Here is a 25,458-nt window from a genome sequence, read left to right on the forward strand (position 1 = left end):
TCCTCACCCCCCAGAATGCATCGCGCGCCACGGCATGTGCCTTTCCGCCATTTTGTAGTTTGCTCGAGAGACCGTGTTGAGTTCGATTCTTCCACCTCGGTAAGGAAACACCGTCGTGGGAAACGGCCGCGCGTTGATCCGCACGGCGCGGTGGGCCGCGGTACGCACAGGGCGGATCGTAACGCGCGCGTCGCGCGGCGTCGCGAATTCGCGTGAGAAACGTGGCGAATCTCGCCGCCGCCTGTCGTCTCGCCAGCCGTCGTGGTGCTGCTGCTGCTGCTGCTGCTGCGTCGCGTATTTCGTCGCGCGCGCACGCGAGCGTGTGCGTGCGTGCGAGCGAGCGAGCGAGCGAGCGAGCGAGCGGACGGGCGAGCGGGCGGGCGGGCGAACGGGCGAGTGAGCGAGCGATCGGGAACCCCGGATCGAGTCGGCCCAACGTCCGATCGTCGAGGCCAGCACGAGCGAATTCGCAAAAAAACGCGCACACGAGACGCCCCGCGCGCACGACGAGCCAAGTGCGAGCAACCAAGTGCTTTGAGTGCTCTCTCTGATCGAGAAACCGATCTGCGCGAGGCCGTTCGGGAGATAGAAAGAGAGAGAGAGAGAGAGAGAGGAGCGAGCGAGTGAGCGAACGAACGAGCGAACGGGCGAGCGAGCGAACGAACGGGCAGGCACCTCGTAGCGCTAGATTCAGGGCACATGGGATCATCCGGGCCCGTCTCGAGATGAACGGTGATTTCGGTAACGACCATCTGTCCCATTCATCCAACCACGCAACCACCATGCAACATCATCATCATCATGATCATCCATCATCGTCGTCGTCGTCTTCGTCGTCGTCATCGTCGGTGTTACACGCGCTCGTGATCGGGGAGTGTAGTCTTGTCATCGCGCCGCCTTCATCCACCTTCTCGCCACCGTCAACCACCTCCTTATGTTGGTGTGTCTTTCCGCGCCGCATGCTTTAACTCCGCGCCGTAACGTCCGAGACACGTTGTTATCGGTCGCTACCCGTCCTTCATCTTTTCGTCCACGTTGCCCGTCGTCATCGTCCTTCGTCATCCACATCCGTCGTGTGTACGTCGTCGTCGTCCTCGTGTCCGGTCGGAGAGAGAGAGAGAGAGAGAGAGCGGAGGCTCGCCGCCGCCGCCGCCGCCGCCGCTGCCGCCGCCACCGTGTCGTGTCCACGACCGCGCTATATTTGGCCGATAACGCGCCGCGCGCTCCGCAACATATTGCGCGGCCCTCCGCGCGCGGATCCTCGCCTGGCGCGCCGCGAGCCTCTCCGGGCGGCCGTCGTCGTGGCACGCAGCCCGACGCCCCGTCGCCGCGGCTCGCCGGAGGCCCCGTTGTCGAGCATCCGCCGCGCCGAGATCCGGCCCCGTGTCTCGTGTCGCACCACGTCGCCGTGCGTCCGACCGCGGCGTGAAACTTTTCTCGGCGCCGCTCCCCACGTTGTCGTCCCGTGCAAGCTCCCCGCGCGCGCGTCGCCACAGGTCGTACTCCGGTTGCGGTGGGATACCCGGCAGTTCGCTCGGGTACTTGTGGTCGTACAGTGCTGCATACGGAGACACGGTTCGAGTCGAATGGTTCTCTCCCGATCGTTTGTTCTGTCGTGGGACACCTGTGTGGTCGTTGTCACGATAGTTTGCAAGAACATGAAGGGTCAATGTTGTACAAAGCATCCTAGCCTAAGCACAAATAAATTACTGTAGCCTAATTATGTGGTATATATAAATTTTTATATTGCATATATATCATATAAAAATATGTCGGCTGAGCATCGTTCTATCGAAAATGACTAGAAACGTTCGGTATAATGCAACTGATATTTTGTCGGATCGTAGTAGATTTCTTATCTGTTCTTGGAATAGATATATTTGGTATTTAGACATTCTTTATAGAGTTACGATTGAGCGTCAGATTAATCGTTGAATCGTAAGCCTGATTGTATAAGAAAGTCATGTATGATGTAATAACTAGAACTAGACGTTTCGTTGCGGAGAGATTTGATGCGATAACTGGCACATGTAACTTATAACCAAATTAGGTTAGAATTTTAGATGTGCTGTTTTGTAAAATCAAGTAGGATTTCAACTATGTTGTACTAATTTGAAATATTGTGGCAAAATAGACAGTGGAATTTTCGTTGATGTAAATTATCGTTTTGCAAAATATTCCATTGCGTATAAATTTCATTTATTAGAACAATGAGCGACGATTGTAACACATGTGTGAACTTTGTTAACGGTATAAAGGTGAAAATTACAGACATTCTTCTCGTTTGCAGGGTACGTTTACATGAATGGGGACATCGGGAAGCTGCCACCAGGGGCGGTCTACCCAGCCACCCCTGAACCTCTGGGTCCACAGATTGCGGGCGCAATTGGTGGTGGTGTGCCTAATATAGACTACGGAGTCATGAACGGTGCGCCGAGCGGCAGTGAATTGATTCTTGACGCTGGTGTCGGCAGTCTAGAACCATCGCCCCAACACGCTATAAGCATGCACGGAGGTGCGGTTGGATACAGCCCAGTGGACGTCGCCGCATTGGGTGACGCTTCTGCCGCTCCACCATCTGTACCAATGACGGATCTAAATGTCCCTGGTATACCTTTGGAGCAGCTCAAGCAGATGCTCTCCTCTCAGCTCGAGTATTATTTCTCCAGGTAACGAAAGCCTGAAATCTAAAATTTTCCGTTTACAATTGCGCGAAATATTGCACAATGATGATTTTGCAAATACATACATTTGCATCGATTACATGTGTTAGTTTTATTGTTTCCTGAAATGTGTTACAATGTGTTGATACATTGCAAGGTTTTTCACCGCAATCGTATTCGCAACCTTTGACTCTTCGATCGCTCTTTTATAAACACAGCATACATATAAACGAGATACGTATGGTGTGGCTTGGGATCGAACTTGTGATCCGCTGAAATAGATTATGAGTTGACCGCTCTCGCACGCGGAGCCACGCGTCTCATCCGAGTTTATTTTGATTTTCTTCTTGTAATGTCCTTAACTATTTCCTTAAAAAAACTACGTATGACCTTTGATCATACGTATTGTGTTATTATATAATAATTTTAACGATTTAAGTAAAAGAAAACTACCATTTGAAAAGTGTTACGGTACGTCTGGTGGCTAAACTTTTAGCTGAGTAAAAAATAAGAAAGGAATTTTTAATGAAATTTTAGTAATTTTAAAGTAATTTTATACATATATGTATGTATCGCACGTGAAAAATATGATTCTAAAGCCAGAAATTTTCAGGAAAATTATTCATATAGTTTTCTTTGCAACTAAAATGAGAGTTCAAAAAGCTATATACTAATTATATATCTGAACAAAACTTAATTCTTTTACACATATACAATATACTTCATTATTATGTATGTTTTGATCTAGTCTTTGGATGAACAAATTTCCTAAAATACTTTTGCCCAAAAATACAGTTGCCTTTCATTGATTAGTTGCATTTTTTCTCATTACGAAATGCTCAATTAACATACAAATTACATAAGCACATGCACGTATAAGAATATATGTAACAATATTATAGGATAATGTGAATGAACCTAATGAATATAATGTTTTGCTTTCCAGAGAGAATTTAGCCAACGATACCTATTTGTTGTCGCAAATGGATAATGATCAGTATGTGCCGATATGGACAGTAGCGAATTTTAACCAAGTGAAAAAACTGACGAAAGATATTAAACTTATAACAGAGGTGCTGAGAGAGTCTCCCAATGTTCAAGTTGACGAAGAGGGACAGAAAGTGAGGCCCAATCACAAACGATGTATTGTGATACTTCGTGAGATACCGGACAGCACACCGTTAGAAGATGTGAAGGTTTGTTCTAATTTATCTATTCTACGATTGTCATAAAGGGTCAAGTTCGGCTCTTTGATATCTTGATTTTTCGGCGTAGAATTTATTTTCTGGAGAGGGTTGCCCGAGGTTTATTTCGTGCGAGTTTGCTCACAATAGTTCGTGGTATGTGACGTTCGAGTCTGACGAGGATGCTCAAAAGGCCTACCGGTTTTTACGTGAAGAGGTTCGAGAATTTCAGGTAGGTCGCAAGCTTATATATTTTCGTTTGAACGAGTGATAATGCGAAGTAAATATTTACCAATGATTTTGATGATTCATCAGGTTTACAGCTATATTTAGCTTTAATTATAGCTGTAATTGGATATTTATTGCTACAGCTACAAATGATAGCTGATAGATCTGAGTCCATAATTACTATTCCGATTGTTAAAATCCAGGGAAAGCCGATAATGGCGAGAATCAAAGCTAAACCAATGAACAGGCTACCGATGCCGACGGTAGCCGGTGTAAGTGGTATAAAGAACGGCTACAGAACTCCACCCCCTCCTCCTGTCTATGATCCGAGCAGCTACACGGCTGGACAGCAACGTTTTCTCTATACCAATGGCACGACCATGCCTCAGACAACTATGCCGGCGTACGCGAACCAGGTCGTTTATGTAAGTATACAAGTCACAAGTTCTTTTGCGCAACAACTCACGTGCGCGAGCTTTTCTATCATTTTGAATAATTCATCGCGCCCTGTGTCGGGAGAGAGGCTCATATAAATAAAAAATTTTTCTTTATTTTTTTTTCAGCAACCGTTTTATCCGGCCGGTATGATGCCTTGGGGACCAACTAGTCCCGCTTATTTTGAGATGTCCAATGTCTTTACGATGAACGGAATCACGCCGCACAACACGTTCACGCGTTCGAACACAAGATATAATCCTCGAAATAGGTATGGATTTGCAATTTTATTTTCTTTTTTTCTAGATATTATGTTGGTTGAATGAATATCTCGGTATCTGAAAGCATCTTTTTTTTTTTTATACGTATACAGAAATAGACAAAGAAACGGCTCCGATCGAAGCTGCTTAATAGACCCGGCCAATCCCAGCAACAACAGTAACAACCATCACCACTATCACCATCATCATCACCACCATCATCATCAGCCGTCGTCTATGCCACCGCTGAGTAATCGTAGTTCTCATTCTCCTATGACCGGTGGTGGCAACAATAGTGTGTCCCTGAGCTCTTCTACGTCCACTTGCCACGCCTCGAGTTTGCCTCCTTCGAAGCCGCTCGCCTCTTCGTCCTCTTCTTCCTACCAGTCCGGCACAAAGTTCCATTCTTCGTCGTCCGCCGTGTCGTCTGTTGAACACGTAAAGGGAGCTTCCTCCTCGTTGTCCTCCGCGCAGGATCAGGACACAACGGCAGCGGTCGAGACCTCCACACCCTCTTCCTCGGCGCCTTCGTTTGCCCGCCATCGTATCCATCGCAGGACCAAAGATCAGGACACGAAGGTAGCAAGCGGGAACAACCATTCGCTGCCGGCGATTAAGGAATCCCTGCCAGCGAGCGGAGGCAGCGGCAGCAACAGCAACTGTGGCAGCCGCAGTAGCGGCGTGCAGTTTGACCTCGAGGCTGCCGCATTCCCACCCCTGCCCGGCCTCGACACCGACCACGGCAAAACGTCGACCGACGTAGGTAGCGGTGGCAGCGCCGGCACTGTCGGCATGGAATCTTCGTCGCAGAATCGATTGTCCGATGTTGTCAAGGGTACCGCCAAGCTCAAGGCCGTTATCAAGGACAAGGAAAGTGGTGGTAACCAGCCTCAGTTGCAGCAACAGCAACAGCCCGCAGCGCCTGCGCCAGCAGCGGTGAACACCGCCAGTAGATCCGCTAGTCCTGGAGCGAGTACCGGAGCAGAGGCGCAGGGAAGCGCTGCCGCATCGACGAATTCTGCGAACGCCACGCATATCCTTAATCCGCCGACGGCCAACGAGAATACGTCGTCGGCCGACGCTGCCGCGCTCAGCACCGTCGCGCTCACTCCCCCGTCATCTCCTGATAAGTGAGTGGGATTTTTAATTATACGCTCGCTCGCGGTGTAACGGTGTTTCGGGCAGTTGCGGAGAGTTGCGTTGGTTCGCGAAATTAACTTGTGCTGGATCGAATAGCGGACTGTTTGTCAATCTGCGTTGCAGATGTGTTAAGATTTTTAGGGGAAAAAAAAAGGAACAGATCCTCCAATGGATCTTTGATACCATTTTATCCGACGACATAATGCATAGTTCGTCGTGAAGTGTGGAAAAATGCCTCGGTCACACAAATCGCGTTTTTTTTTTTTTTTTTTTCCCCAAGATTTTCTAACGATGTTGCATCCTTTGCTTGTTCAATACGTATGAAAAAATCAAGGAACTCTAATGGAATTGATTTATTATTATTATTATTTTTTTAAGTAAAATTGTTATTTAGCTTTCGATTATGAAAGCGACAAACGGCTGTTTTGTTTCAAAGTACGACGAAACTTTCCGCTCTCCCAATACACATACATACGTGTACATAGATGGAAATGCGCGCTAATGCGCAAAGAGAGGGAGAGAGAGAGAGAGAGAGAGAGAGAGAGAGAGAGAGAGAGAGAGAGAGAGAGAGAGAGAGAGAGTGAAAAGTTCTTGGTCCTTGAATCATTAACCTTTTATAGGACTGTTTTATTCTAATTTTATTTGTAATTCATTTTAGTTTTATCCTCTTTTGAACTAATTTCTTTATTTCTCTTTGTAATGATTTTTCTTTGGCTGAAAGATATTTACGTGATTAACGAGGTTTCGAACTTGAAAACCAGTGAACTGTATTGCCGTGTTGTCGAATCCTTGTTTGAAAATAACGTTTGTTGCTTTTTTTTTTCCTTTTTTTCCTTTTTTTTAGTAGATAAGTGTGCTTATTCGATTTAGATTGGTATATAGTCACGTAGTTAAAAATTTTTGTTAAAATTAAAGGGAATATCGCGCGAGACCTTGATTGTACGCAAAGTTAAGTTTAACATCTTGTTCGAGCGAACGAGCAATTTTTTTTTGCTTATGCAACCGAAAGGAAGTGAGCTTTTCGTTGGCTTTTTTTTAGTCCTGTAAATGGTTATGACGGTTTTACTACTTTGCTCTTTTTGCGAGAAAGATATGTGTACAGAGTCTTAAACATTTATATTTGTACTAATACCTAATCACTGATCACTAATTATATTGACGTATAGAAAGCAAACGCGAATCGGGGTCATGTGGTAGATTCCGTTCGGACGAGGAATTCAGCTGGTCTCCGTAAACGGGTTCCTGGACGCCTTGTTGGATTTTTATATCCTTGGATCGGTGGACCGTTGTATCGTCGGATTTTCGGATTCTCCAATTCGATGTTGGATTTTTTCGTCTACCGCTCGCTGTATCTTTGGATCCTTAGACTCTCTCGGAGATCTTTAATTTCATTCGTAAAGACTCGTCGACTCGACAACGCAAAGATCTGAGGATCCAAGGATACGCATCACGATGTACGAGCTTTGCGTAGGGCCTACGTAATAGGATATATCGTAATATTTGCTTTCAGGAATGCCGAGTTATGTTTCATTGTGGTTGTTGTATTGTTGTTGGCTGCATTATGTGCTATGTTTGTTTTGTAACGACGGACACGTGTTTATTTTTTCCTTCGAGCCGGGGAGGAGGGAGATCTTTTCTTTTTCTCATCGAAAAGATATATACACACTATATACAGCTATATATATATAGAAGCTGAAGCTTTCTTTCCATCGCCATAGTTAATCTCGAGTAAAAGAACGTTACTAACTGTTAATGTCCTTCGAGTTACCGCAGTAGCCTTATCCGCCTGCATTCTCGCCACTTTTTATTCCCAACGCGTATGTTTATGGGGAAAAATTTATATGAGAACCAAGAATCTTAAGAACCGACTTGAGATTCAAAACGTAGAACGTACAGATTTGGGTCCCGCACAGATTTTTATAGGTTTCCGAGACTCGGACGCAATTCTTTCCGGTCGTTCTCTAGCGAGAATGCCGATACGAAGGTGTTTTTCGTCGGGTCTCTTTGAATCCTGAAAAGAAGACGGTAACATCCTTGAATCTTCAAGTTGTTAGATCTTCAGCTTCGCGCAAGTCTCTCACCGTTATCTCTCTCTCTTACCGTTTATATTAATAAATTAATTAGATGTACTCGCAATTATGATTTGCCATTTCTTCTTATCGATAATCTCATCGTTATCATCGTGCCTTTTCGATTCTAAAGTTTTAGAAACTTTTTTTCCGTTTATATAAGGTCTCTAAATATTCTTTTTTTTTTTGTAAGGATTCTATAAGCATGCTCTATATGCATCCGGTATATAAATAAGGGTTTAAGTTTGCGGTATCATGGATTCTTTTAGATGCTTAGTTCTTGAGTATGTAGATTCTTTTATCTCTGGATCATTGAATCACTGGATACTATTCCGGATAGACTCTGCTTCGGTCGTCCGGCTCTACTCGATCCTGAGATTTAATAGACTTCACGTTTTAGTTATTAGATATTCAGACTTCTGTGTTCTTCGAGCCTTCGAGCTGAATATACAGTATATACCCAATTCTTGGATGTTATTGTTAGACATCTTTTATCTCCAGCTCTTTATTAACGTCTTTATTAACTTTCGCAAAGTCGGCTGTGCGAATTTTCTCAAGACACTTCAGAGTCCATCCCGAAGATGTCAAGGCTCAAGGGTTTTGGTACAAGCCTAAAAGATGCTCGAGTACTTGTGAATCCCGGATTGCTTAAAGCAAGAACACTTGAAGTTTTCTAAGAGTATCTAATGCAAGGACCCCGTTGAGGATCCAAGAATCTGAGCGTTCAATGATCGAGGGACCTAAGAACTATCTCTTTACGAGTACAGCACGCCGCATACCGCCGATTGAAATCAACATTAAACAGCCATTGCTAGCGCACTATACGAACGCTATATGTGGGTGCGGGAATGTATGCGGTGTTATTGTGGTGTGAGATAATTCTATTCTCTCTTGCCTCTACTATTTTGTAGCAGAAAAACAATAAAACGCGTTGAATAGGGATATACAATAAACAATATTATTTTTTCAGGGTTCTTTAATATATTACGATTATTATTTGATTATTACATTATTGCTATTGTCATTATTATTATTATAAATTTTTAATATTATTAATATTAATATTATTATTATTATTAATTATTAATTATTAATTATTATCTGTTCGGTTTCAAGTTACTCTTAAAGGCATTTTGATGATGAAGTTTCTCTAGCTCATATTATTCTAACGTTACTAGTTAAGTTACAATTCTCGTTACGTGACTGCAAAATAAATAATAAAAGAAACGGAAGAAACGAGAACACGCGGTCTCTCAGCATGCATGGTATCTGATGGACCTTTGGTAACGACTACATTTGCATTGTCAGCGATGAACTAGAAGTTAATAAACAATGTGTACACTGATGTTTGTTAATCGATGTCTTGCGATATTGCGAAAAAATCCTTCTCTTTTGCATATCCCTCGATCGTTGCAGGCGGTTCTCGCGAAATTAATTTTCACTTTTCGTCCCATTATCTATTCTTAAAAGACACCATTAGTTACAAATACAATCGCACTCTTTAACAATGTTCTCGTCGCCAGATTCTTTTGGGTATGCGGATTTGAATTCTGGGGATTATGGATAATTAAGTCGATTATAAACTTTAACTTTTACCTTCCTCTCTTGGGGCAATTAAGTTTCTTTTGAATTTTTCGAAATTTCTTGAAGCATTTCCGAATCATTGGCTCGAGAATCGCCTACACGAACCGATTTTCTCATTGTGCACGAACGAAGTTGATATGCGGTGCGGGATTAACAGTCACCAGCGTGCGCGTTTAGTATTTGATGGTGCACGCAATAGAGAGAGAGAGAGAGAGAGTTCACATTACAGCACATTTATAGCTTTAGTCGCAATGAGCGTTGATTCTAATTTCTGATCTTGAGCTACGTTTCAGATTCGCATTCGTAAATCGATGCCTGTATAAATTTTGTTACAATTACGCACGCAATGCTTCCGCGATGTGCGAGGACGTGCAACGGTCCCGGTGTGTCCAAGGATTCAAGTATATAAAGATCTAAAGACCTCGCGATATCTTTCGCGATAAGGGATACCTTGGGTACCCGAATTCTTAAGGACGCACATTCCCGAAAGTTCTTAAAGTCCCATATTCGTATATCCAAGGCTGACGAGAGAATATAGGAATATCTATCCCTGAGAATCTAAAGGATCCGGAACGAGGGTACCTCTAGAATCTCAGGATAGCTAAGTAAGCATGTGTGTTGTTAGTCTTTTACTATTGACAATGGCACCGCTGACAGATCTATAAAGACTGACGACTCAAACATGGTGAACGGTGTGGACGACGCTGTAGTTGCGAATACGCACCTGCCGGCAGTGGCTACGTCGACGTTAACGACGGCTACGACGACGACAACGGCAACGATGGCGACGTCAGCCGCAGCGACCACGGACGATGCCGAGACGATGACCAGGTGCGACTGTAGCAACGTCGTCGTCGTCCCTCCTCCTACTGCCTCTTCACAGAACTCCCAAACGCAAACTGGAGTGGCCTCTGCCTTCCCTATAGTGAGTATCTCGCGATCTCTTGAAAGAAATTTGTTAAAAGTTGAAAATGCGCTTCGGACTCTTGAAGATCCCTAAGGGAATTCAGGCACAGAGTAAAGAATATAAATGGTATGAGTTAGAAAATATGAGGAAGAAGATATAAAAGTTATATGATTTAAAATGAGGAGTTTCAAAACGACAGATGAAAAATTGATTAACATTAAGAATCCATAAAGATTTCAAGAATGTAGATTAAAGATCTAAAATCTCATTATATCTAGAAATTTATGTATACTTTATGTATACATTTATATATAAAAATATATTTAAATATATTTATAATATAAATGCATCTATACATGAAAATTTAGATTACGAATTTGTTAAATTAAGATAAGAGGTTCTAAATAAATAGTTAAATAAAGATTCTAAAAGTACAAATGATAATCTTAAAATCCTTAGGATATGTTCGTGAATGATATTTATAAAATCTGATTTCTATATTTTAAATCTTTCTGTGAGATTTTTTATTTAGAACCTCGTATTTATGGCGATTTTTATGCTCTACAGAATAATGAATATTCTTAAATAACGCGCGTTAATAAATATTTCATGTTCTTTGCAGGATCTTACGAGGCCAAGCTATGCCCAAGTAGCGCAACATTGCCGTGAGCTACCTTGTACAAAACACAAAACAGACGAGAGGGATAGAAATGTTTAAAAGCTGCACGTAAGTATTTTTTTCTTTAAACAATCTCCATAGATTCTTATTTAAAGAAGCTATGCACGCGGAAAAAAACGCGAAAAAATAAGCTTAATCTTATGAATAATTTAATATTGTAAATGTTAGTTTCTAGTAAGAATCTCTTAAGATTATCTTATGTCCATTTCTTCCAATAAAGATTAACTTTAATCTCGGTTTAACTTATTTTTTATCTTTTTCTAGTTTTAACAATTAGAAAAAGAATAAAAAGTAGGTTAAATCTAGATTAAAGTTAATCTGCATCGATAGAAATGGACATTAGTATGCTAAAAAAGTCGATAATATTAATTTGCAATTAGAGAGTTTCGAAGGAATTAGGTATAGTTAAAAGTACATGCAATATGACGCATCTTGCAAAAGATATCAAGTTTTTTTAATAATCCATGTGTATAGTTTGTATCTAAAGAAATCTCTTTACAATGATATTTTTTTCATAACCATCCTGTATTCTCAGATCCTTAAAAAATACGGCCTGGATCCCTTCCCGGATTTTCGAGAATCCTTATATATTTAAAAATATTTTCTCAAATCCGATCCTCGACGTAAGATGTAATCGGTTGAAAGTGTCATTTCTTCATAAAAGAGAAACGTATAGAAAGGTGTATATTCTATTCCTTTATGTGCCTTGAAGGTGACGACGATGAAGGAAGACACCTTAAGCGGCGGAAGCAGCTTAGATATAACGAAGCAAGAAGCCAAAATCTACAGATTACCACGCGTCAACGGGGTAATTAAACGATAATTAGCTGTGCTATATGTGCTATGACGTCATCGCCATCTTCTCGGGGTCAGATCGGATCGGATTGAGAATCAGGATATCGGAGCTCGCCGCTGCTTTCACCTACCTATCTATCTCGCCGATACTCCCTTCTCAGACCGACGCCGTCACGTGCTGCAGGCGTGAGGAAGAGAGAACTTTTTACATTGTACAGTGACGTCTCGCCTACGATCAACGATCGGTCGATCGACGAATCGATCGAGGAAGAGAGAGAGTAAGAGAGAGAGAGAGAGAGAGAGAGAGAGAGAGAGAGAGAAATGAATGAGTAATAGTGTAAATGTGTGAAAATGTGTAAGACTCGCTGCGCACTATTATAGCGGTGCATTCGCAGGCACTACTATTATACAGGGTGATCGGAGAGTCCCGCGGGGCAAATTTGTCGCCGCGATTTGATGATGTTGATGGTTTTGCTGATATATTTTGCTTATAATCGGCACAATTGTTTTATTCGCTTTATTGCAATTTGCGGAACGCAATGATTCGATTGTAGTTTATTCATGATTGGAGTATGTTTAAAGGATTTAAAGTCTTGAAAAATATAAAAATTCGTTATAGGATTTAAGAATGATGATCTAAATGCACGCGTTAAGCGGACGAAAAGAACAGCCAGCCTGGCAGCGGAGGCCTGAAAACTCGAAACGAACTTGACGTTCGGTTACCGGCACGCCAGTGAGAATTATTAGGCTGGCGAAAAGAGAGATCGACAAGAGAAGCAACTGGGGATCAGAACATGTAAAAAAGTTAAGAATCTGAGATTTCACACGCGTATAAATAAAAATCGAGATCTGCATTGAATGAAAATTATTCAGTTGATCAAATTTCGATTTCTGAAGTATATACCTTCTTGAAGTCGCAGATTTTCGACTTTTTTGTTTTTTTTGTTTCTCAAGTCGCGCTCTTCGAGCTTTTATTACCGATATTTATACTCTTATGAGTTTCAATATAGACGATATAACACAGTTTTGAGTGTACCTAATAATGTTTGATAAGCTTTAGTTTTAAGACTTCGTTAGTAATTGGTAAGGATTCTTAATTAATAACAAATATAATATAGATCTCTAAAGAATTTACGAATCTAAAAATTCGAGTTATACGAGATGTAAATGATTGTCTAGAATTATGCTTCGGATAAACGCGGAAGTGTATTACGACGTGGCGGCATTTTTTTTTCTTTAAAATGGTTTTTCTCTCGACAGCACCAAGCGCACGGCTGCGCGACTTTCCGATCACCCGGTACATCGCGCAAGAAAAGAGTATTGTTATATATCGTTTTTTGGTTCTGTGATTGAGGTACATATTTGTTAGCTTGTAAAAAGACGCGTTAAAGAGATAAGATTATATTACTCTTTTAAAGGGAAAAACCCCTTCCCCCGCCCCTCCTTCGCGTGCAGAGCCGTAATGTTATAACCGGGAAAAAACACACATGTCTATTAGATATATATAATTATATATATTTGTGCCAAAAAAAGAACATTGCTTGACGAAATCTCCCGAAACGTGCAACGAAGTGGACGCCGAAATCAACTGAGATTCTCGCCAAGTGAAAAGCGGTGTGGAATCCCCCCCAAAAAATTCCGCTCTCTTCCACGTTCCTCATCTAAAAAAAAAAAAAAAGAGTTAAAAGTAATAAGAGGGGAACGAAGAGATTGTATTTTATAAACGGAGAAGAAGTTATGACAATGTGTACGAGATTATGCGTGGTTTAAAGGACGTTACCGATGATGAATGATGATGATTAGGAGGAGGTGAGGGAGGAGGACGATCGAAGCGTACGAATTTGTATTTCTATGCGGTTGAAGCGTGTGAGAAGCTTATTGCGGAGAGAAAATCGGCGGTGATACCGGATCTGTAAAGTTAACACAGGACGAAGAGTGAGTTCGCACAATTGAGGAATGATCTTGGAAGATATTGCTGGCGCATCTGTCATAAGAAATACTTTGCGTTTTACAATGTAACCGTAATTACAATAATTAGCGTTTCAATCAGCGGCAATGATGCGCTATACCGTGTTGCGTATCGTAATACGCAAGACGTAAGTGACAAAAAAAAGATCAAAATTCTTAGAGAGTGTATATTATAATGTGCTTGACGAAGTCTCTCGAGATGCGCGACGAAGCGAATACACGGAATTAAGCATTAGTATCCCGTCTTTAAGCACCGCACATCGGTTTGCATTAGATATTTTTACGTGTACATATGTATTATATAATTTCTCTTGCCTTGATTATTCCTCAATTTGTTCAGATCCACTTTAAATGCGCTGACGTTTAAAAAGTGGATTTAAATTTACTTCCGCTACTCGAATCCTGCAATTCAAGATTCTCGAGACCAAGATTTTTCGGATCTCCCCCGAGGATCTTCCTCTGAAGTTTCGCACTTTGAAGCCTCGTCATGGATTCCGTCTTGATTCCATCCTTGTTCCATCACCGTCATCACCACCACGGTTTCCTCGCTTTTCTTGTCCCATTTCCGGACAACGCGAATCTGAGAAACTCCCTCCTAATTTTCTTTCTGACAACTTTCGGGCTCGCGTGTTGCTTTGAGACAGTCCCATTCTCTTCTCTTCTCGATTTTTCGTTTCTTTTTTTATTTTTTTCTTCCTTAGCAATTCTACGCCAGCTCTCCCTCGGTCGCCAGAGATCCGTGCCCAATTTTCTACCCATCTCGACAACGCAAATCTCTTGAAGGATGTGTGCCGCAGTTTTATCGACAACTTCCTGGACCTGTGCGTTGTTTCGTGAGATGGGCCGATATTCCAATCCTCGTTCTCATCGCGATTCCATCCCTATAGTTTCTCAGCTTTTCAATCCCATCGTCCGATTGTGATTCCGTTTACTCTTCCGTCTTGTTCGCCACAGTGATGCTTGCGAGCGAGCATCGGTTCAAATCACGGTGGTCATCGTCGATTCCGGGGACTATCGGGAGCGACGACTTCCGATTTGCGTGAAACTCGACTTCCCCGCTTTTTAACTAACCGCCCATTATACTCTTCGCTGCGTCGCGATCAAACTTTTTTTTTTTGTTAGACTATTCTTTTTATTCGACCGTCATGAGGTGCACTGAGACGTTTAGGAATCTTAGGGTCACGTTTTTATTCGGCCAAGAGAGAGAGAGAATGAACAAGAAATGTGCGCGAGAGAACATGCTAATTCGAAGTAGCTAGTGTTGCGAAAATCGGGACGACTAATTGAGCACGCATTTAAGTGCCTCAAAGTATGTTGTATATTATTGATTATCTATTACCACTATTAATATTAATTAGTACTATTGATTGCTCTATTATATTATTATCATCATTATTTTATTATTATTATAAGCAGGAGCTTTTGGCTTTAGGTGTTACGATGATGCATATGTACCTACACACATAACACACACAGACACAAACACACTTTAAAGGAAAAAAAACGAGAAAAGGAATGCGAGAAAGAGAAAGAAATTATTAACAAATATATATATATATATATATGCATAAAATATATATCTTATATGTGTATATACAGGGTGTTTCTCAGGGACCCATGGGACAAACTTGATCATATAATATTGCCAGATGTTATGCGTAATGCTGTCGTACGACCGATTGCCTACCTCACAAGCGGTGAACAAGAATGCGTAGCTGCTCAAGGACGCGTCGGAAGACACGGGTTTTTTAACAAAAAAAAAATGATTTTCTTGGTGAGACCACGCTCTAAACTTTGTCCCACATGGGTCCTAAAATCATATATATATATATATATATATATATATATATATATATATATATATATGCACACTGTATATTTATTATATATTTGTTGATGATTATATATATATATATATATATACACGTATGCGAGTTTGAATTGACGATGTGTAACGAAAAAAAAGGCATATAAAGACGAAAAGAACGAAAAATCGATCTCCTGCGAATAAGGTGCAACAAGGATGACGTTGTGTCGACGTACATCGTACATAAGTACTGCTATACTTTGAGCTTACGATGCTGCCGTTTCACTTTATACAACACATACAACACAGGGCGTTTTCAAAATAGGATTGTCAGCTGTTTCTGTTAATATTGAGTTGAATAAATCAAATAAACGATATGTCGGACAAATGTCGACTCTCAGAGGATCGTATATCGTGCCGGCAAGACATTCCCCTGGATTCTTGTGATTTCTTACGGGACTAACGAGGTTGATCGCGCACATTGGAAAATATTCATATATATATGCGTTGATGTTATATTGTTGGACGCTTCAAAAATTCTCAAATTTAATTCGTGTACTTTCGAGTCATTTAAGAATCAGAGATCATTAAAGATCAAGGAAACTCGTAGGCGGTGACTAAGCGCTGGAATTTCCAAGATCCATCACTTCCGTGAAAGATACGTCAAATATAGTCTGATAATAATGAAAACTACGTGTGCTGTCTGTTATGAATACTGTGATGACCAGCAAAACGCTATAAATTCTAAAGACGCTTCAACAGGAGCTCGTCGGAAGGCCCAAGTATACGAGCAACGTCCAGGATTAATCAATTTCAATCAGAAACTGCTAATAATTAAAGGAAAAAAAAATCAAATCGCCCGGGATTTCCCGAGGTCGCCTAAGAACCGGGAGATGATCTTTCGCCGCGCGATTCTCTGGAAATCGCTTAACATGATATCTGTCGTCGTCCGTTGCGTATTTCTGCGAGAAAGAGAGAGAGAGAGAGAGAGAGGAGCGAGAGAGGCGTATACATATACATATATACATATATGTATATCCCAATTTCCTGGGAGGCCAGAGAGAAAATGATCGATCGTCGATCGTCGATGAACATGGACGCGCCGGACTGGGGCAATGCGGATCGTTTCAATTCGCACACGTTGTGCTCTGGGCGAGTCCTAAAGCGCGTTTCGTTAAGGATATAATGTACGAGAGGCGATATACAAATTATATATATATATAAAATTTGTATATCGTGTATATATACACATACACACACATATATATTTTTTTTTTACGAACCGCGCGTGGTTCTCTCCGGGAATGCGGTTTTGCTTCACCGCCGCTCCAACGATGTAGTAAAATATATTCAATGTATATATATTATATATACGCATATGTATACTACTACTACTACTACATACACACATATACACAGACACACGGATAGACTAAGGCATCAATTATTATACATACGTTTGATGTATGTGTGCGTAATGTAATGTCGCGATGTGCGTTTCACGATCCTATATTGCGATTTGCATCGCTGACTCTCGTGTACGCGGATTCGTAAAGGACGAAGAAGAGAGAAGAGAGGAAAAGAAAAAAATAGCGTAATCGCGCGCGCCTTTGTCACACATTACACATACACGCGAGCGACTCTTAACGACTCTGTCAAACGACCTCGTTTCGATTTCCTTTTCTTGGATTAACACGGGTTCTTTGGTTCTCATTTTTTTTCCGTTTATCCTTTTCCTCCTCTATATTCTCACGTACACGCGTCTCGTTTTGTTGCTTTCCGATATTTGTTATACGTGCACGTGGAGGCAAAAAGCGCGGTGTAATTGTATAGCTGGCTGATGTAAATTAGACCGAGGGGATCTAATGACGTGTGCTACGGATATTAATCGCGAGAGACAAACAGATGGTGCGAAAAAAATAATAGCTCGTATATAATTGACAGCGTTTCTTGAATCTTAAACGAGTTAGAATAAAGAAACAACGAGAGAGAGAGGGAGAGGAGAAAATTAAGTAAGATATTGCGAAAGTACTTTGACCGTTAATTTAACCGCGCATTACGGCTAATTGTGTGCTATTTATGTGATTTTTATAGATCCACGCTGAATTACGAGTTTTTAGTCCTAGTAAAACTGAGCTTTCAGATCCAGGTCGCCGCCTGGGTCTGCCGAGACCCGGATATCTTTTTTAGGTGAAATCCTCGAAAATTCCGAGAAAATTGGCGTGTCGCCATAATAATGAGGGTTTTTCGAAAAAAAAAAAAAATTGCACCGCGTGAGAGTGATAATGAAACGTACCTCGATCTCGTAATTTGTCCATCGGGATCGAGCGCGTCGCGGCGAAACTCTCTCTAACGATCGTGTCGATTAATTATCAAACGGAAAAAGGAAAATACAATAGCAACGTTTCGTTGACGCATCAGGATAAGCTGTGATTATATAAAAATGAAAGGAAAAAAAATAACGGAAACAGAACCGAGCAGGAGCAGGACGCAACAGGATGTGTATTCCTAGAAAGTCTGATTTTGTAAACTATTCTACGAGGAAAACACTCGTGTATTATATATATATATATGATATGCGATATATATGATATGATATATGATATGATCTATGACGTTTGTTTATTACTATGTAAAGTGACAGATTTCGAAATTAAACATTAATTACTGTTAATCGCAGCGTTTTGAATTTACTCTTTTTCTTTTCTTCACCCGGGGAGGATCGTAGGAAAGAGCGAGAGCGGAAGAATATCAAATCTGCGAGGGCGCAGGCACAATGGACATCGCGAGTTTTACGAAACGTGAAAAAACATTCGTATTTCCTCACCTCTAAACTCCTCAGATCGTGTTAATATTTAAACAAAATAATTGACACGTCAATTACAGAGCTAGCGCGATAAAAAAATAAGTTAACATTCGTTGAAACAACATTATACATTTGTCTAACAACAACCTTTTGTGCTCGCACTCGCGAGTCTCTCGGCGACGTGACACTCGATTTTCTCACACACAATTTCTTGCTATAAGACAAGGGGGAATTTACTTCTTGCGGAAAATACTCGGCATGCCGGGCGATCCGGTTTTCTGTTGAAAGATCTTGCTCATCTTCTGGCGCATGTCCTCGACACCTTGACCGACATTCACCGTCGCCATCGACAGGGACAGCCCGGAGCTCGTCGAGAGTGTCCTGGAGTAAAGATAACTTTTTACAGACGTTTAAACATTGTACGTACAGGATATATAATGTTTCTAGAAAAGTATTCAACGGTCCAAAAATATCGAAATTTAGAAATCTACCAAATCTATGAATTATCGCAACTGTAGATTACAATTAGTAACCAAATATAAAATTTCTTATATTTCTTTATCTGTATGTTTCATAATTATTAATTCATCATTTATTATAAATACGATCAGATATAATTATGCATAGTTATTTTTGTTCATTACCTATCTATTGGCTTTGGCAAGTCCTGCCTGGACTCCGCTTCTCTAAGCAAGGAACGCACCGCGTCTTTTTGCTGAGGTAGGCATTGATTTACCAACGTCTCGAGATGCCTCAGTCCCGGCAGTACTACTCCGGAAACGCATTGACTACTTAACGGACAGTAAACCAGCACAGAATACGCCTCCACCAGGACGTTTACTAATTCGATCTTGCGGCTCTGTTGAAGCGCGAATGAGGCAATCGTCGATAAGTGCGTCGCTATTACTGCAATTAACAATAATTCAGTATGACGAGATACATGTGTAATAATAATGCACACAGAAACATTAAAAAACCAATTTCTTATCAAAGTTGAAATTGAGAGTTTATATTCCGTTCTTTATGTATTCAAGAGTTTATCTTTCGAGTTACATAAAGGATGTATATTATACAGGATAACGTACTGTCTTCTATGTAATTCTGCGGACAAGTGGGAGCGACGACCGCGAACGTGGATACTAACGAAGTTGCCAAAATTGGAGAGAGTTCCTGAGGATCCTTCGCGATCGTTTCCAACGTTAAACGTGCTTTATCACGTGCTTCCCTCACCTTGCACTCGGTTATTATGCGGCCTAGGGTAGAGATTGCAGCGCAACGCACGCCACTAATGATATTTATTCGATTATTGCATAATGTAAAATGAGAGATATCAATATCGCGCGAAATATTGACTGATCGTATATATTTTAAGGTAAATAATTTTATACGAGTCATGCGTCTGTGGGGGTCTTGGAATCTACATTGTCAGGCAGGTAGATAGAAATTTATAACTTGAATTTATAGTTATACAGACATTTAAGGAATTCGGAGCAATTACGGTTTTTTATAAAGAAAAACCAGTGACGCTAAGGATTCATGATATTCAGATACATGCATGCATAAGTAGAGAATGGTCTCTCACACTTCAGGATCACTGGCGAGTGTTACGATGGCTGGTACGATCTTGGCGTTTGCTAGTCGATCCGAAATGTGTGCGATAATGCAACCGAATAGGGTTGCTGTTGCGCATCTTACAGAGGATCTCTGATGCATTACACCTGTAAAGAAGAAGAAACTTAAAATTGTTACTATAGATATAAATCTGAAATATTTTGCAGAACGTTATAATAAGAATATGTATATTGATCCTACGAAAATATAAATATTCGCTGTTTCTTTCGATATGTATATTTTTAATTGGAGAAAGAAATTCTTTTTCATAAAATAATTGTAGTTTAAACGAGAAATAATATTTTTCCACACCTCTTATAATAGTTTTATTTATTACATGACTAAGCAACTATTTCTTCCACAAACTGTTAATAGTAATAATACGAAAAGAGATGTGATACGAACCTTCCCATAAACTAGCAAGAACGCATTCTTGCGTTTGTTCACGAACGCATAAAATACTGGCAGCGATTTGCAACCAAGATATACTAGTGCCGCTCATCGACAAAATCACGAGAAATTGTTTGAAGTAGTTTGCGAGCTCCGTGGAATCGAGAGTACTCAGAATTACTAAGTAACTCGGGATCAACGGAAGACTCATAGTTTTCTTGTCTGCCGATAGTGCCGTCAATTGCTTCTCAAGTTCTGATACTTCCGTGGAAAATACTGTCTGTATCTGAAATAAAATTTATTCACAAAATAAGCATTCTTAAACATTCTAAGAAACTAAGAATTTTTGAAAGAAGTTCGAGAATAAAAACGTTTCTATATATATCTAATCCTAAAAAGAGGATCTCGAGAATTTTAAATTAACTTACTCGTTACGATCCTATTTCTCTTATTATTAAATTAACTCAAAATTCAACAATTGATTCACTCTACAGTTATTAAATATTTTAGTAATACTTTTAGACATAGAATTTTGTATTTACCCTCGATTGAGTGATATGTTTCCCAAAGCCCACACACAAGGAATAAATGTACGTAAGAAGGGTTTTTAAAACGTTTTCCTGAGTTGCATCCACAGACTTCACCATATCCAAGACATCAATTAGTCTGCAAGAGAGAAAAATTTTGAAATCAATATTTTGGGATAGAAACAATCGAACTTTTAAAGATTTGTATTGAAAGTTTTAGTTTTTTTTATAACTGTAACTTGTTTTAGAAACATTCACAATAACTATTATAATTAAACAATATCAAAAATAAAATTTTAATAATACATAATACGCTATTATTTTAATATAATTATTATAATAATAAAACAATATTCACAATTTCTTTGTAAACCACTCTAATTCCGGCCAGGATGCGTCCTTCCAAGATTCAGAAAAGAAGGTGTTGAGAAGAACACTGACGTCAACAGAATCCTCGTAGAATATCCTCGGGTCGGTGATATTGGAGTGACACAACGCCAGAAATTTCTCGGCTGCACCACAAAGTTTCTAGAAAACTTTTGTGCTTTTGTTTTTGTGCGAGCTTATACCTAAGCTTTATACAAAATCTACTAGAAGATTTTGAATAGCACAATTAATATTAAATACTTGACTTTCAATATATTTTACTCACACATCAACATAGATCCTAAATTTTTTGGGTTTTCTAAATTTTTCGTTTTTATTCCCAAATCATTAAATTTAATTTTAACTTTTATGTCAAACTTAATGTAATTTTAACTTTTTAAATTTCTAAACTTCTAAATCTTTAAATATTTAAATGTAGTTTCTTTTCTTTCTCTCAATTATTCGTGTGTTTCACCTTGTAATTACTCAAATATACATTCCTCTATTTGTCATTTACTTCCTCTAATAACTCACACAAATCTGGCGACGTATCATCCTTGATACAAGCACGCACCGCATCAACATTGGCGACACACAAGACCGTATAAGGTAAGATGCACTGCAAAATACTGATCGATGGCGTCAATTTTTCCTCGTTGACGTAGTCTTTGTTCGGCGTAGTCTGAGAGTGCACCGGCTTTAGCTGATTCTTAACTTTCAAGATTATGCGCGGTAACAGGTTTAGATGCAGCCTCCTCAGGGATAATGCCCATTGTGCCAAAACCGGTAACAATATCGACGATGCCGTTTCAACGACCATCGACGATGTGTCATGGAGTGCCGTTAACACCAGTTCTTCACACTGAAATTTATATATATAATGATATATCAATGTACGTATCAAAAATATAAGATTATAAAAATGATAAGGAAAGAAATAACACATAAAGATATAAAAAAATATATAAAATAATAAGACATTTACCTGGAAGTATTTATCAGGATCGTCCATCAAAGCTATAAGTAACGCGAGGCTTCTCACTACACTAGTTCGTACAACAGGGTCCTTGTCTTCCAATAACATCTGCTGCAACATTGACAGCATCAGCGAGTTTCTAATGGCAGCTGATGTGTAGGATGCCAATACGGAGCAACATTCAACAGCTAGTAATCTTCTCTCTGGATACTTGTGTTGACTCTGCTCCCAACAAATCGTTAGAATCTCTTCCGTTTCAAGCGGTTCTTCGGCAAGCTTCGCCATTACGACTAAACCTGACACACACACACGCACACACAAAAAGAAAGCGATCTTTAATACATTCAAATGCAATGTGCAGTACATAAGTAACAACAAGTACAATTTTTCCTTTGCAAAAAAAATAAATCTTGTATCTAAATCTATTAATCCAAATCATTAAACTGTACATTTTTTTTACTAACCGGCCAATATCATTTGTCGTTCGTCCTCTTGCGGTCTCTTCTTCAAATTAAACAGAAGCTGCAGCAACTTCTCCCTCTCGCTAGAATTGGAATGGAGATGGATTGCACTAAGGATCAGAGGAATGATTTCTTCGCGCCTATTGAGGATAATGTTAGGCACTACACGCGGCAGAGTATACGCTAAAATATCAACTAATGTATCCCGGGTGATTCCGTGCTTCAACGATTCTTTCACCGAGGACATTAATGATCCCGAAACATTCGCCATGCAGCGCGCCGCTATTTCCGACTTGAATTTAGCCGGCAAATCTCTGTAATGTTTACAAATGCACAATTAAGGCATCTTAGATTCTCAAAAATCTTTATGTAATAAGATCTTCGCATATCCTTAAACAATTATTTCAAGTACTTCAGTTGCTTTGTAACTTGAAAGAAAGTTCGTGCTAATTTTACATTATTTCTCAAGTTTATCCAACTTTGATTAGTTGAATAAAAAATCGCATTCTAAAAATTAAATATGTATAATAGTATAAATAACCTGGAGGATGCGGTTGGTAGGACAGAAGATTTCTCTGTAACATTTATTCTAGGTAACTGCAACCTGGTCCATTCTTTGTCTCCTGGATCCGTCTCGTCGAGGCTAACTACCGCGGAAGCACTATCGTCTTCCTCCGGTTCCTGAGTAGTAGTCGATATGTCTCTCGGTAACGGCTCGAGTAGTTCAAACTTGTCAGGAGTGGTAGAATTGGAATTGATGGTACGAATAGTCCCGCAGCTACCTGACTATACATAAAACAGTAATTCTTTGCACAATATATGTATAATGCTCTATAATCATTATATTAATCATATGATTTGTCTGCGTAAGTGTTTAGATCAACTGCAAGATTACTTTCCATGAGAGAACGCTAATTAATTAACTCACCTTTATCGGATTTTCTACAACGTTCTCCTTGTTTGATAAAATAACTTCCCGGAGAGCAGTTTTTTCCTGCTCCAACACTGCGATCTGCTGCTGTAACCTTTCAATCTGTTCCTCCTGTAAAAAATATAGAGCTCTTAAAAATTCACAGATTTTTAACGATCAAGAATTCAATCGTTTTGAAGCTACATTAAAGTAACGAACCGTTTCCCGAGATTCATCCTTCTGCTCCTCAACATCCTCGACGACAAAGTCCGTTTGCACGGCAACGCTCGCAGATGGGGGCTTGTCATATCCGTTGGCTCTCATGTGTTCCCGATATATCTGCAATAATTCCGTGGGTTTGGGAATATTCAACCCCACCTCTTGCCAATCCTCGAAATCCTGCTCCTCGCACTCGTCACTGAAAGTGATCGAGGTGAGCTTGTACGATCTTGTCATTAGATATTCGTTGATGAGAAAATTTAGCGCTCGCTGCTCGTGCGGTTTGATGGGCGATTCGGCAGTCGGATTCTTTTCAGAGCTCTTGTCCGGTGCCTTCAGTGTACCTTCCAATTCTATGAAATTTCAATCGTATGTCATTGATTAAAAGTGCATTGCGAGCCGAAAGATGTTTCGTCATTCGAGCAAAGACGTTACCTGTCACTACGGTTAAATTGGCGCGCAGCGAAGAAATATTTTCTCTGGCTTTGCGCAACTCAAACTCGAGAATGGCCACTCTCTCATCGACGCCACCTCCGTCCTCCGAATATCGAGTCATGTCCAACGAGTCCAAGGTGGCCTGACTAGAAGATCTGGCTAACGTTTCATTTATATGTAATGCTTCATTTATAATCTCTGCTATAATATATGTTTATCGTTAAGCAAAAATTATAATAAGATATAATACTTTATACCGTAAAATTTTTTATTCATTGATTTTATATCAACCACATTACATTTATAATTATATCTGTTTATCGTTGAGCAAAAATTAATGAGATACAATATTTTATTTATATAATAATATTTTTATTCATTGATTTTATATTAACTATTAGCTGTAACTTTTTATATATCTGTGAAAAGACTTTATAAGATATCTATTACTTCTATCGTGTTAACGACCAACGACACATACGCATTGGAGTATACGGCTCCGGCTTGATATTGGAGTTCTCGAAATTGTTTGGATTTGAGAAAAATTCCCTGAGGACGGGCAGCTCCTTGCCAGCCTCGCATAATTCGGCGTGCAATTCCAGGGCCGTTAAGAGCAGTTTCTCGTTGAGGAGCTTCGTGGCCATCTCCTCGTAGGATATCGACGTCCTTGACGCCCCATATCCTGAAACAAACGGGTGGACGTAAAGAATAAGAAACCCCGATTGTCGATTACTTCTCGCAATTAGCTCCACAATCGGCGGTCCGTCGTGGTGTAAGGTTACCTTTGTTGTTCGCGGACAGAGACTCCTTTATTTTCTCGACGACGCTCGCCATGATGCCAAAACGCGCTCAGGTATTCCTAAGGAATGACATTTCCACTCCACGTGAGACGATATTGGTCCGTCTCGTCTTGCGTATACGCTGCCTCAATGTTAAACACAACACATATGTAACGGGAAATGATTATTTATAGCGCGAATACAATGACAACTCATCTGACGGTCGGGGTATGGAATTGGCGTTTTGTAGATGGGCGAC

At 40.4% G+C, this 25,458-nt stretch overlaps 2 protein-coding genes across 6 annotated transcripts; one reads left to right on the top strand and one right to left on the bottom strand.

The window, feature by feature from the left end:
• Positions 1-18,393, top strand: Larp4b (La-related protein 4B). Of its 4 annotated transcripts, none has more exons than XM_077398867.1 (10): positions 1-160; positions 2,291-2,669; positions 3,610-3,859; positions 3,939-4,079; positions 4,279-4,500; positions 4,639-4,781; positions 4,884-5,900; positions 10,221-10,488; positions 11,093-11,197; positions 11,862-18,393. In XM_077398867.1, exons 1-9 carry the CDS (start codon positions 16-18, stop codon positions 11,186-11,188), a joined length of 2,661 nt encoding a protein of 886 aa, XP_077254993.1. In that variant the 5' UTR covers positions 1-15; the 3' UTR covers positions 11,189-11,197; positions 11,862-18,393. The 4 variants fall into 4 exon arrangements, with proteins under 4 accessions (XP_077254993.1, XP_077254996.1, XP_077254995.1 ...); XM_077398870.1 differs by lacking the exon at positions 1-160 and adding an exon at positions 184-732; XM_077398869.1 differs by lacking the exon at positions 1-160 and adding an exon at positions 185-741.
• Positions 13,439-25,427, bottom strand: LOC143893458 (RAB11-binding protein RELCH homolog). Of its 2 annotated transcripts, XM_077398861.1 has the most exons (17): positions 25,203-25,427; positions 24,902-25,102; positions 24,421-24,579; positions 23,986-24,338; positions 23,785-23,898; positions 23,398-23,642; positions 22,860-23,170; positions 22,405-22,691; positions 21,954-22,281; positions 21,412-21,565; positions 21,069-21,192; positions 20,542-20,812; positions 20,108-20,243; positions 19,611-19,810; positions 19,170-19,431; positions 18,763-18,906; positions 13,439-13,605 (listed from the first exon to the last, which is right to left on the bottom strand). In XM_077398861.1, the coding sequence occupies exons 1-17, from the start codon at positions 25,252-25,254 to the stop codon at positions 13,602-13,604; spliced, it is 3,345 nt and encodes a 1,114-aa protein (XP_077254987.1). In that variant the 5' UTR covers positions 25,255-25,427; the 3' UTR covers positions 13,439-13,601. The 2 variants fall into 2 exon arrangements, with proteins under 2 accessions (XP_077254987.1, XP_077254988.1); XM_077398862.1 differs by lacking the exon at positions 13,439-13,605 and having other exon boundaries at positions 18,532-18,906; positions 24,421-24,575.
• Between the last annotated feature and the right edge of the window lie 31 nt (positions 25,428-25,458).

The sequence above is a fragment of the Temnothorax americanus genome, unplaced genomic scaffold (assembly GCF_048541705.1).
Source record: "Temnothorax americanus isolate GAGA-0224 unplaced genomic scaffold, ASM4854170v1 Scaffold12, whole genome shotgun sequence".
NCBI lineage: Eukaryota > Metazoa > Arthropoda > Insecta > Hymenoptera > Formicidae > Temnothorax > Temnothorax americanus.

Bases quoted from the DNA above. Each gene is read 5' to 3' on its own strand.
- Larp4b (XM_077398867.1), top strand. From the start codon at position 16: ATGCATCGCGCGCCACGGCATGTGCCTTTCCGCCATTTTGTAGTTTGC. The intron at 3,860-3,938 runs GTTTGTTCTAAT...TTTTCGGCGTAG, and splicing joins CACCGTTAGAAGATGTGAAG to AATTTATTTTCTGGAGAGGG. The intron at 4,080-4,278 runs GTAGGTCGCAAG...GTTAAAATCCAG, and splicing joins AAGAGGTTCGAGAATTTCAG to GGAAAGCCGATAATGGCGAG.
- LOC143893458 (XM_077398861.1), bottom strand. From the start codon at position 25,254: ATGGCGAGCGTCGTCGAGAAAATAAAGGAGTCTCTGTCCGCGAACAAC. The intron at 24,580-24,901 runs GTATGTGTCGTT...ATGAAACGTTAG, and splicing joins GGAGCCGTATACTCCAATGC to CCAGATCTTCTAGTCAGGCC. The intron at 20,813-21,068 runs GTAAATACAAAA...ATTTTATTTCAG, and splicing joins AACATATCACTCAATCGAGG to ATACAGACAGTATTTTCCAC.